Source organism: Schistocerca serialis, chromosome 1, assembly GCF_023864345.2.
Source record: "Schistocerca serialis cubense isolate TAMUIC-IGC-003099 chromosome 1, iqSchSeri2.2, whole genome shotgun sequence".
NCBI classification, from domain to species: domain Eukaryota; kingdom Metazoa; phylum Arthropoda; class Insecta; order Orthoptera; family Acrididae; genus Schistocerca; species Schistocerca serialis.
Genome location: NC_064638.1, coordinates 653,340,985 through 653,354,786, shown reverse-complemented (window position 1 = coordinate 653,354,786; position 13,802 = coordinate 653,340,985). Strand labels below are relative to the sequence as shown.

General features: G+C 45.1%; 1 protein-coding gene across 1 annotated transcript in view; it reads left to right on the top strand.

The window, feature by feature from the left end:
* LOC126479258 (leukocyte tyrosine kinase receptor-like) overlaps positions 1-13,802 on the top strand; it is a 782,006-nt gene that overhangs the window by 369,016 nt on the left and 399,188 nt on the right. Inside the window, 1 exon segment of the mRNA XM_050103770.1 lies at positions 4,675-4,815. Within this exon segment, the coding sequence (XP_049959727.1) occupies positions 4,675-4,815 (141 nt within the window).

Below are 13,802 nucleotides of genomic sequence, written 5' to 3'. Positions count from 1 at the left end.
GTCAAAGGATATCAGTGATACGATTCACTAATAACATTGCTATCCTGAGTGAAAGAGAAGAAGAATTACATTATATTCTGAATGGTATGAACAGTCTAATGAGTACAGGATATAGACTGAGAGTAAAACGAAGAAAGACGAAATTAATAAGAAGTAGCAGAAATGAGAACAGCGAGAAACTTAACATCAGGCTTGATGGTCATGACTTAGATGAAGTTAAGGAATTCTACTACCTAGGCAGCAAACTAACCAATCACATAGACCTTAATTTGACGAAGAAATTTCTAAGAATGTACATCTGGAGCACAAAATTGTATGGTAGTGAAACATGGAATGTGGGAGAACCAGAAGAGAATCGAAGCATTTGAGATGCGGTGCTACAGGAGAACGTTGAAAATTAAGTAGACTGATAAGGTAAGGAATGAGGAGGTTCTGTACGGAATAAGAGAGAATAGGACTATGTGGAAAACAACGACAAGGAGAAAAGACATCTGTTCAGACATCGTAGAATGACTTCCACGGTACTAGAGGGAGTTGTAGAGGGCAAAAATTGTAGAGGAACACATAGATTGGAATAGATCCACCAAACAATTGAGGACGTAGGTCGCAAGAGGTACTTGAGATGAAGAGTTGGACACAGGAGAGGAATTCGCGGCGGGTCGCATCAAACCAGTCAGAAGATTGATGACCCACAAAGAAAAAGTACAAGGAAGGGGAAAGAAGGTTGTTGCATCCGGCTTACGACTACAATGTATACGAGATCGAGCAGTCAGGAATTGTAAGTGCCGTTAAATGGCACGATAGAAGATTAGGTAAAATAAAGTGGATATATTTCAGTGTATGGAATAGAAGGGACCGGGCAATGGGCGAAGGTTACCAGGTGTATCCCACTCTACGTGGACGAACAACAAGTAAGTGGGGAATGGAAGGGGAGGCACCTGTGTAATGTCCTCAACACGTTGCAAGTGTCAGTCTTGGTCAGAACAGTGTTCAGTGCGTTATGTGGAAACTAACTGAATTCGAACTTGGGAAAATTGTTGGTGCTCGTATCGTACGTGCTTCCGTCACCAAGGCAGTCAAAGTGTTTGGTGTTTCAAGAAGCACCGTATCGAAGATTTATACCGCATACAGCGAAAGCGAAAAACGTGGTTCCCTAAGTCACAACACGGACGAAAGTGTGGATTGAGTGAACGTGACGAACGGACATTGAAGAGGATTGTGTCGAAATTAAGAGGAAGAGAGTTCGAAGGGAGCTCCATAAACTGGGATTGGAGGTAGAACTAGAATTCCATAACTACGCATCAGTAATGCAAATGCCCGTAAAAGTAAAACTTTGAACCGAACCATAATACCTGGACTATGGAGCAAAGGAAGTTAAGTCATTTGATCAGGTAAGTCTTCTCTCACACTTTCCAAATGCTGTACGCCATCCCAAGTCTCTGATGCAGGCTTCTTGCTACCAAAAGTGAAACATGGCGAGGATTCGCTGAGGATTTGGACAGCCACATTGTGGTATTCCATGGACCCCATGGTTAAACAGCAAGGTCGCTTTACTGCCAAGGATTGTGTGACTATCTTGGCTAATCAGATCTATCCAAGGTACAATATTTCTTTCCCAATGACGATGCTGTATTTCAAGATGGCAGGGGCCCAGTTCACACAGCTCACATTTTCCAGGACTGGTTTTGTGAGCACGAGGATGAAATGTCGCATCCTTGCCTGGGCTTCAGAGTCACTAGATCTCACTAGAATTGAAACTTTGCGGTCCACTTTGACGAGAAGAGTGCGAGATCGTTACTCCCCTTACCTGTTTTGATGGGCGATTGGTACAAGATACTCTTGGAGACCATGTAGGATCTATTTTTAACCGTTCGGATATGACTAAGCTTTTATGAATGCTATCGCTTTTCTTACATCGTCTCATGCGTGGTAATATATCGTGTTTTGTTTCAATATTTTTCTCCATCCACTGCGTTAAAGGTAAAAGAAAAAGGCAAGTCACTTTTCATACAACGAATTCCATTCATGTATTCTAAGTTGCAGTTCAGCTTCAATTTGATCTAATTTCCGGTAAGATTTAGAGTCCACTATGACTGTCAAAAAACAACAAGGGCTAACATTCCAGTGTTACGGAGTGAATTTAAAATAATTGTGTTCCACAAAAGTCAACTGTACGTAGATCAACCACAAAACTTAATACTTTTTGCACCGGAAAGGAAAACACATAATGTACCCTACAATAACATACACTGAGATAAAAAACTCATGGGATACATGTTACTATCGTGTAGGACCTCCTTTCGCCCGGTGTAGCGCAGAAACTGGACGAGGCATGGACTAACAAGTAAGCACAGCCCATACCATTACGGAGCCACCACCAGCTTACACACTGCCTTGTCGACAACTCGAGTCAATGGTTTCGTGAGCTCTGAACAACCCTCGAAGCCTACCATCAGTCTTACCAACTGAAATCAAGACTCCACTGACCAGGGGAAGGTTTTCCAGTTGTCTAGGATCCAGTCGATATGCTCGCGAACCCAGGAGAGGTGCTGCAGGCGATGTCGTACTGTTAGCGCCGGTCATCTGCTGCCATAGCCCATTAACGCCATATTTCGCCGCTGTGTCGTAACGGATACGTTCGTCGTAAGTCCCAAACTTATTTCTGCGGTTATTTCACGCATTGCTGCTTGTTTGTTAGCACTGACAACTCTACGCAAACGCCGCTGCTCTCGGTCGTTAAGTGAAGACCGTCGGCCACTGAGTTGTCCGTGGTGAGAAGCAATGCCTAAAATTTGTTATTCTCGGTGTATTCTTGACACAGTGGATCTCAGAATACTGAATTCCCTATCGATTTCCGAAACGGAATGTCTAGCTCCAACTACCATTCCGCGTTCCAGGTCTGTTAAGTTCCTTCGTGCGGCCATAATTACGTCGAAAACCTTTTTACATCAATCACTTGAGTACAAATGACAGCTCCGCCAATGCACTGCTCTTTTATACTTTGTGTACACGATACTACCGCCATCTGTATATGTGCATATCGCTGTCCCATGACTTTTGTCACCTCAGTATATGTTTGTGAGTTTGGCTAAATTATTAGTAATTATCCATTACTGAATAGCACTTTGGGTTAGACTGAATCGGAATTAATATATTAACCTTATCACTACTAAATAACTGATATTGCACTGTTGTTGTTGTTGTTGTTGTGGTCTTCAGTCCTGAGACTGGTCTGATGCAGCTCTCCAAGCTACTCTATCCTGTGCAAGCTTCTTCATCTCCCAGTACCTACTGCAGCCTACATCCTTCTGATTCTCCTTAGTGTATTCATCTCTTGGTCTCCCTCTACGATTTTTACCCTCCACGCTACCCTCCTATACTAAACTGGTGATCCCTCGATGTCTCAGAACATGTCCTACCAACCTATCCCTTCATCTAGTCAAGTTGTGCCACAAACTCCTCTTCTCCCCAATTCTATACAATACCTCCTCATTAGTTATGTGATCTACCCATCTAATCTCAGCGTTCTTCTGTAGCGCCACATTTCGAAAGCTTCTATTCTCTTCTTGTCTAAACTATTTATCGACCACGTTTCACTTCCATACATGGCTACACTCCATACAAATACGTTCAGAAACGACTTCCTGACATTTAAATCTGTACTCGATGTTAACAAATTTTTCTTCTTCAGAAACGCTTTCCTTGCCATTTCCAGTCTACATTTTATATCCTCTCTACTTCGACCATCATCAGTTATTTTGCTCCCCAAATAGCAAAACTCCTTTACTACTTTAAGTGTCTCATTTCCTAATCTAATTCCCTCAGCATCACCAGATTTAATTCGACTAAATTCCATTATCCTCGTTTTGCTTTTGTTGATGTTCATCTTACACCCTCCTTTCAAGACACTGTCCATTCCGTTCAACTGCTCTTCCAAGTCCCTTGCTGTCTCTGACAGAATTACAATGTCATCGGCAAACCTCAAAGTTTTTATTTCTTCTCCATGGATTTTAATACCTACTCCGAACTTTTCTTCCGTTTCCTTTATTGCTTGCTCAATATACAGATTGAATAACATCGGGGAGAGGCTACAACCCTGTCTCACTCCCTTCCCTACCACTACTTCCCTTTCATGGCCCTCGACCCTTATAACTGCCATCTGGTTTCTGTACAAATTGTAAATAGCCTTTTGCTCCCTGTATTTTACCCCTGCCACCTTCAGAATTTGAAAGAGACTATTCCAATCAACATTGTCAAAAGCTTTCTCTAAGTCTACAAATGCTAGAAACGTAGGTTTTCCTTTCTTTAATCTTTCTTCTAAGATAAGTCGTAGGGTCAGTATTACCTCACGTGTTCCAACATTTCTACGGAATCTAAACTGATCTTCCCCGAGGTCGGCTTCTACCAGTTTTTCCATTCGTCTGTAAAGAATTCGCGTTAGTATTTTGCAGCTGTGACTTATTAAAGTGATAGTTCGGTTATTTTCACATCTGCCAACACCCGCTTTCTTTGGGATTGGAATTATTATAGTCTTCTTGAAGTCTGAGGGTATTTCGCCTGTCTCTAGATATAAAATTTTGCTCTGCTGCCTGTCAGACATTTTGTGTGAAAGCTGCTCGAAGAATAATAAGCTAACGGTGTTACTATATTATTCAACGTTGTTTTTGGATGCAGAGGAGGCGGAGACGACGTGCTTGAGCGTACACGCGTTCCAGTGTGAAGAAGACGGTCGCTGCATCGACTATGACCACGTGTGTGACCTGCAGGAGGACTGCGACAACGGCGAAGACGAGCAGCAGCCGTGCTGGGACCTAGGTGAGCAGCCACGCTCTTATTATGTCATTCTTTGCATGCTGAGTGGTTCTTTAGTGGACGCTGAAGCCGTTCACGAACAGAGAATTCAGATATTAATTTACTCTACAGCTAATATCAAATTGGAAAAATATCACATGACTTTGTTGCTGAAGTAGCAGCGCCAGTTACTAACAGTTGATTTGAATACAGAAATATATACAGATACAAAATATTCATAAATCTGTCACTCACCAATACAGGGACTGTAAATGTTATTCAACTGGCAAACATACAAAATGGGCTCAACGCACCCGCCGATAGCATCTCATTGACATTGGCATAATCGTCCGTGTCAGTGCTCTCGTGCTGTAGGAAACGTGGCGACGATAACTGGCGGCGCGCGTATTTGAAAGTGTGGGCCACTTGATAACGGCGGATGCCGCACCTCTAAACTACACGCTTTTGGCAATGGATCGCTTTACATGTTTCATCCACGAATGCGTAACGTTACATAGTCAACGTCTATCTTCTATTCTTGCAACATGGCGAATGAGACTGAAATTTTCTCGATTATTCGTTATCTTCCCTGCCTTTAAAATGAAACCATTCACGCCCATATCCACACCTTTGTTTCTTTTATATTGTAGTTATTGCTGCTGTACTCAAGGAATGACCGTTGGCTGCGGGCGTGGTGTTCTCACACTGCCGTCCTGGGCAATGTGCCACTGGAGGTGATTTGCCGATGTGACCTGTTACGAAGGTCAAGAGTGTTTCTCTGACGTGCGGACACCTGTGAGGAGTGCTTGAACTTGTAGTGCTATGATGTATAAGCGTGTAGTAATAGAGGTGGGAAGGATTTTGGGAAACCTGGAGTTGACACATACTCTGCTCTTCTCAGTTAGCACCAACTGTGCCGCTGAGCTTAGCGTTCCCAACTGATGGTTGGATCTACATCAACAGTGTCACGTGCCCTCTGTTCATAGCCGGCGTGGTGGCCGAACGGTTCTAGGCGCTTCAGTCTGGAACAGCGCTGCTGCTTCGGTCGCAGGTTCGAATCCTGCCTCGGTCATGGATGTGTGTGATGTCCTTAGGTTAGTTAGGTTTAAGTAGTTCTAAGTCTGGGGGACTGATGGCATCAGATGTTAAGTCCCATATTGCTTCGAGCCTTTTGAACCATTTTTGAAGTGCTGGCAGTGAAACTTTCTTGCTCTCAACCAGCATGGGGTATTCGAGGGAGGGAGGTCGGTCACCCCTGGAGGGGCGTGAGAGACTTATTGGGGGGGGGGGGGGGGGGGAACGCACACAACTAACAAGGGAAACTCCCCATCGCAGCCCCTTCAGATTTAGTGCCAAGATGACAGTGGACAGCCCGTCAAAAACGAGATCAAGCATGAAAACAGGAAGAATGTGTACTGAGCTGTGAAAAAAAAGAAAAATAGCAACAATGAACGGTCCAAGAACGAGAAGTGGAATAAAGAGCAGGCTAAAACAGGAACGGCATCGTGGGTAAGTGGTCACGGTGTTACACCGCCAATCACGCGAGGTCATCACTCTTCTGCCTGGTTTGATGCAGCCCGCCACGGATTCCTCTCCTGTGCTGACCTCTTCATCTCACAGTAGCACTTGCAACCTACATCCTCAAATATTTGCTTGACGTATTCCAATCTCTGTCTTGCTCTACAATTTTTGCCCTCTACAGCTCCCTCTAGTACCATGGAAGTCATTCCCTGATGTCTTAACCTATGTCCTATCATCCTGGCCCTTTTCCGTGTCAGTGTTTTCCACATATTCCTTTCCTCTCCGATTCTTCGTAGAACCTCCTATCATTCCTTACCTTATCAGTCCACCTAATTTCAAACATTCGTCTGTAACACCACATCTCAAATGCTTCGATTCTCTTCAGGTCTGCTTTTCCCACAGTCCTTGTTTCACTAGCTCACAATGCTATGCTCCAAACGTACATTCTCAGAAATTTCTTCCTTAAATTAAGGCCTATATTCAATACTAGTAGACTTCTCTTGGCCACGAATAACTTTGTTGCCAGTGATAGTCTGCTTTGATGTCCTCCTCGCTCCATCTGTCATCGGTTATTTTGCTGTCTTGGTAGTAGAATTCCTTAACTTCATCTACTTCGTGACTATCAATATTGATGTTAAATTTCTCGCTGTTCTCGTTTCTGCTACTTCTCATTACTTTCGTCTTCCTTCGATTACTCTTAATCCAATTCTGTACACATAGACCGTTCATTCCATTCAGCTGATCATGTAATTCTTCTAAATTTTCACTCGGATAGCAATGATACACTCCTGGAAATGGAAAAAAGAACACATTGACACCGGTGTGTCAGACCCACCATACTTGCTCCGGACACTGCGAGAGGGCTGTACAAGCAATGATCACACGCACGGCACAGCGGACACACCAGGAACTGCGGTGTTGGCCGTCGAATGGCGCTAGCTGCGCAGCATTTGTGCACCGCCGCCGTCAGTGTCAGCCAGTTTGCCGTGGCATACGGAGCTCCATCGCAGTCTTTAACACTGGTAGCATGCCGCGACAGCGTGGACGTGAACCGTATGTGCAGTTGACGAACTTTGAGCGAGGGCGTATAGTGGGCATGCGGGAGGCTGGGTGGACGTACCGCCGAATTGCTCAACACGTGGGACGTGAGGTCTCCACAGTACATCGATGTTGTCGCCAGTGGACGGCGGAAGGTGCACGTGCCCGTCGACCTGGGACCGGACCGCAGCGACGCACGGATGCACGCCAAGACCGTAGGATCCTACGCAGTGCCGTAGGGGACCGCACCGCCACTTCCCAGCAAATTAGGGACACTGTTGCTCCTGGGGTATCGGCGAGGACCATTCGCAACCGTCTCCATGAAGCTGGGCTACGGTCCCGCACACCGTTAGGCCGTCTTCCGCTCACGCCCCAACATCGTGCAGCCCGCCTCCAGTGGTGTCGCGACAGGCGTGAATGGAGGGACGAATGGAGACGTGTCGTCTTCAGCGATGAGAGTCGCTTCTGCCTTGGTGCCAATGATGGTCGTATGCGTGTTTGGCGCCGTGCAGGTGAGCGCCACAATCAGGACTGCATACGACCGAGGCACACAGGGCCAACACCCGGCATCATGGTGTGGGGAGCGATCTCCTACACTGGCCGTACACCACTGGTGATCGTCGAGGGGACACTGAATAGTGCACGGTACATCCAAACCGTCATCGAACCCATCGTTCTACCATTCCTAGACCGGCAAGGGAACTTGCTGTTCCAACAGGACAATGCACGTCCGCATGTATCCCGTGCCACGCAACGTGCTCTAGAAGGTGTAAGTCAACTACCCTGGCCAGCAAGATCTCCGGATCTGTCCCCCATTGAGCATGTTTGGGACTGGATGAAGCGTCGTCTCACGCGGTCTGCACGTCCAGCACGAACGCTGGTCCAATTGAGGCGCCAGGTGGAAATGGCATGGCAAGCCGTTCCACAGGACTACAACCAGCATCTCTACGATCGTCTCCATGGGAGAATAGCAGCCTGCATTGCTGCGAAAGGTGGATATACACTGTACTAGTGCCGACATTGTGCATGCTCTGTTGCCTGTGTCTATATGCCTGTGGTTCTGTCAGTGTGATCATGTGATGTATCTGACCCCAGGAATGTGTCGATAAAGTTTCCCCTTCCTGGGCCAATGAATTCACGGTGTTCTTATTTCAATTTCCAGGAGTGTATTTGGGAATTGTATCATTGATATCCTTTCACATTGAATTTTAATTCCATTCCTGAAACTTTCTTTTATTTCCATCATTGCTTCGATGTGCATATTGAACAGTAGGGGCGAAAGACTACATCCCTGGCTTACACCCTTTTTAATTCGAGCACTTCGTTCTTAGTCGTCCACTCTCATTATTCTCTCTTGCCTCTCCCTATAGGCCGGCCGGAGTGGCCGAGCGGTTCTAGGCGCTACAGTCTGGAACCGCGCGACCCCTACGGTCGCAGGTTCGAATCCTGCCTCGGGCATGGATGTGTGATGTCCTTAGGTTAGTTAGGTTTAAGTAGTTCTAAGTTCTAGGCGTCTGATGACTTCAGAAGTTAAGTCCCATAGTGCTCAGAGCCATTTGAACCATCTCCCTATAGCTTATCCTTATTTTTCACAGAATTTAGAACATCTTGCACTATTGTACGTTGTCGAACGCTTTTCCAGGTCGATAAATCCTATGAACGTGTCTTGCTTTTTCTTTAGTCATGCTTCCATCATCAACGACAAAGTCAGAATTGCCTCTCTGGTCCGTTTGCCTTTGCTAAAACCAAACTGATCGTCATCTAATACATCCTCAGTTTTCTTTTCCATTCATTCTTATATTATTCTTGTCAGAAACTTAGATGCATGAGCTGTTAAGTTGATTGTGCCATAATTCTCGTACTTATCAGCTCTTGCAGTCTTCGGAATTGTGTGGATCAAATTTTTCCGAAAGTCAGATAGTACGTCACCAATCTCATACATTCTACACACCAACATTAACAGTCGTTTTGTTGCCACGTCCCACAATTATTTTAGAAATCTCTGTACCAGAGGCTCCATCGACTCTGCGACGGTATCGCATGTGAATTTTTCGGCCTCCTCTATCAGGCACAGAATAGCAGGATTCCCCTTAATAGGACAGGCGTGCACTACACGTACTAAGCAGCTACTAGGATAGCAGAATACGTGTGGCATGCACATGGGGCTTCTTTAGGCGAAGAAACCCTCCCTTGGGATCAAAGACTATTTGCCTGATAAATTAGCCGCAATTTCCTCAGAGAACGTTCGTCGTCGCAGATCAGAGATGGAAAAGGTGAATATGATTTTAGTTAACTGCAGGATCATCCAAGGAAAGGTACCTAAATTGTATCGCTTGCTGAAGGTTATAAGGCACATATAGCACTAAAATAAATGAAAATGTCGTGTGACTGGGGCCTCCCGTCGGATAGACCGTTCGCCGCGTTAAGTCTTTCGATTTGACGCCACTTAGGATTGACAGTCTGTCGCGCTGACAACTCAGCTACCGGGGGCGTACACAGATAGCATAAGGAACAGGAAGTTGGTTGAAACAGGACGTTAATGACAACGAAATCCTAAATTCAGATTTTAATATTTACCGTAAGGATAGGTTAGTCGCCAATGGTGGCGGCGTATTTATTGTAGTAAAGAATTTGATAAAATTTAGCAGCGTTATCACGGATTCCGATTGTGAATTAATCTGGATGAAGTTAAGTATCAAAGATCGGTCAAAAATGGTAATCGGATGCTTTTATAGACCACCTCGGTCAGGAGCTCTAGTGATAGACCGCTGCAAACAGTACTTGCAGTATATTGTTAGTAATTTTCCTGATCATACTGTTATAATAAGGGGTGATTTCAACTTTCCAGGTATAGACTGGTAGTGTCACGCTATCAAAACTGATGCCAGAGAGAAGGATTCTGCGACGTTGTTCTGGATGTCCGAAAAGTACTTCGAGCATATAGTTAGAAAATCAGTTCTGAGGGTAAGCTCTTAGACCTCCTGGCAACAAACAGACCCGAACTAACAGAATCAGTTAACGCAGAGGAAGGTATCAGTGATCATGCGGCTCTGATAGCATCTATGACAACGGATCTGACAAAGAGTGTTAAGAAAGGTAGGAAGATATTTTTGCTTAGCAAGAGTGACAGGATACAACTTTCTGAGTATCTGACCTATCACCAACAATTTTCTGTGGTGCGGATGAAGATGTGGAAAACAAATGGAAAAAAATCAAAGGAATCGTGCAATATGACCTAGAAAAATATGTTCCGAGTACGGTGGATAGGAAAGACTAACCATGATGTAATAGGCGTTTAGAAAACTACTACGTAAACAAAGAGAACTTCACCTCAAATTCATGAGAAGCAAAAACCTAGCCGACAAACAAAAGCCAAAGGAAGCAAAAATGAGCATAAGGAGAGCAATTAGAGAAGCAATGACTTTGAAAGTAAAACTTTGTCAACCGATCTGAGTACAAACCCTAACAGGGTAAAATCAGTAAGTATGTAAAAATCAGTATGTGAACCAAAATCATACACTACTGGCCATTAAAATTGCTACACCAAGAAGAAATGCAGATGATAATCGGGTATTCATTGGACACATATATTGTACTAGAACTGACATGTGATTACATTTTCACGCAGTTTGCGTGCATAGATCCTGAGAAATCAGTACCCAGAACAACCACCTCTGGCCGTCATAACGGCCTTGATACGCCTGGGCATTGAGTCAAACAGAGCTTGGATGGCGCGTACAGGTACAGTTACCCATGCAGCTTCAACACAATACCACAGTTCATGAAGAGTAGTGACTGGCGTATTGTGCCGAGCCAGTTGCTCGGCCACCATTGACCAGACGTTTTCAGTTGGTGAGAGATCTGGAGAATGTGCTGGCCATGGCAGCAGTTGAACATTTTCTGTATCCAGAAAGGCCCGTACAGGACCTGCAACATGCGGTCGGGCATTATCCTGCTGAAATGTAGGGTTTCGCAGGGATCGAATGAAGGGTAGAGCCAAGGGTCGTAACACATCTGAAATGTAACGCCCACCGTTCAAAGTGCCATCAATGCGAACAAGAGGTGACCGAGATGTGTAACCAATGGCACCCCATACCGTCACGCCGGGTGATACGCCAGTATTGTGATGACGAATACACGCTTCCGATGTGCGTTCACCGCGATGTCGCCAAACACGGATGCGACCATCATGATGCTGTAAACAGAACCTGGATTCATCCGAAAAAATGACGTTTTGCCATTCGTGCACCCAGTTTCGTCGTTGAGTACACCATCGCAAGCGCTCCTGTCTGTGATGCAGCGTTAAGGGTAACCGCAGCCATGGTCTCCGAGCTGGTAGTCCATGCTGCTGCAAACGTCGTCGAGCTGTTCGTGCAGATGGTTGTTGTCTTGCAAACGTCCCCATCTGTTGACTCAGGGATCGAGACGTGGCTGCACGATCCGTTACAGCCATGCGGATGAGATACCTATCATCTCGACTGCTAGTGATACGAGGCCGTTGGGATCCATCCAGCACGACGTTCCGTATTTCCCTCCTGAACCCACCGATTCCATATTCTGCTAACAGTCATTGGATCTCGACCAACGCGAGCAGCCATGTCGCGATACGATAAAACGCAATCGTGATAGGCTACAATCCGACCTTTATCAAAGTCGGAAACGTGATGGTACACATTTCTCCTCCTTACACGAGGCGCCACAACGTTTCACCAGGCAACGCCGGTCAACTGCTGTTTGTGAATGAGAAATCGGTTGGAAACTTTCCTCATGTCAGCACGTTGCAGGCGTCGCCACCGGCGCCAACCTTGTGTGAATGCTCTGAAAAGCTAACCATTTGCATATCACAGCATCTTCTTCATGTCGGTTAAATTTCGCGTCTGTAGCACGTCATCTTCGTAGTGTAGCAATTTTAATGGCCAGTAGCGTATATTCATTCGCTCAGTGACCATACTGGGATAGAAATGGAACATGACAAAGAGGAGGCCGAAATACTGAATTCTGCTTTCGAAAATTGTTTCACCGCGGAAGATAGTAACACGGTCTCTCCTTTCAATAGTGGTTGAACGTCAAAATGACAGATATTGAGATAGCCGATTGAGGAACAGAAAATCAACTACAATAACTTTGTAGTGCAAAAAGGCGTCAGGACCAGATAAGACACCTATAAGATTCTACAAAGTTTATGTAAAAAATTTGCTCCCCGTCTAGCAGCAATTCATCGTAAATCGCTTGAGCAACGAAGGATATCTAGCGTCTGGAAGAAAGCGCAGGTCATTCCCGTTTTTAAGAAGGACCGTAGAGCAGATTCGAACAATTATAGCCCTATATCGTTGACGTCAATCTGTTGTAGAATTATGAAACATGGATTATGCTCAAGGATTATGACGTTCTTGGAGAATGAAAATCTCCTCTATAAAAATCAACATTGATTTCGGAGACAGAGATCCTGCGAAACTCAGCTCGCTCTGTTCCTCCATGAGATCCACAGTGCCATAAACAATAGCGCTCAGATTGATGTCGAGTTCCTTGACTTCAGGAAGGCATTTCACACTATCCCGCACTGCCGTTTAGTGAAAAAAATACGAACTTATCGAGTGTCGGAGCAGATTTGCGACTACATTCAAGACTTCCTTCCAGACAGAACGCATCACGTCGCTCTTAACGGAACAAAATCGACAGATGTAAAGGTAACTTCCGGTGCATTCCAAGGAAGTGTGATAGGACCGCTACTGTTTGCAAAATATATATACAGGGTGGAATAAAACTGTGTCACGAAATTTTAGACCTGGATAGCTGATGCCAGTAGGAACCAAAATTACAAATGTTGTTTAGGTCAACAACGCATAATTTTTAAACTACGGAAACTTGGCGCCACGCGCTCCGATTGGCCACGGGATTGCCCTGTTGCCGTATGCTCTGGACAACGCATGACCCGGGCAATCCCACGGCCAACCGGAGCTCGTGGCGCCAAGTTGCCGTAGTTTAAAAATTGTGAGTTGTCAACCCACCCAACATTAGTAATTTTGGTTTCTACTGGCATCAGCTAGCCAGGGTTAAAATATCGTGACACAATTTTTCTCCACCCTGTATATATGATCCAGTAGAAAGCGTCGGATGTTCTCTAAGGCAGTTCGCAGATGAGGCGGTTGTCTATAACAAAGTAGCAGCGCCAGAAGACAGTAACTAATTGCAGAATGACCTCCAGGGAATTGATGAATGGAGCAGGTTCTGATAGCTGATCCTGAACGTAAATCAATGTAACATATTGCGCATACATAGGGAAATAAATCCACTTCTGTATAGCTACGCTGTTGATGACAAACCACTGGAAACAGTATCTATCGTAAAATATCTAGAGTAACTATCCGGAGTGAACTAGAGTGGAATTACCGTATAAAACAAATGGTGGGAAAAGCAGAAGCCGGACTCAGATTCATAGGAGGAATCTTAAG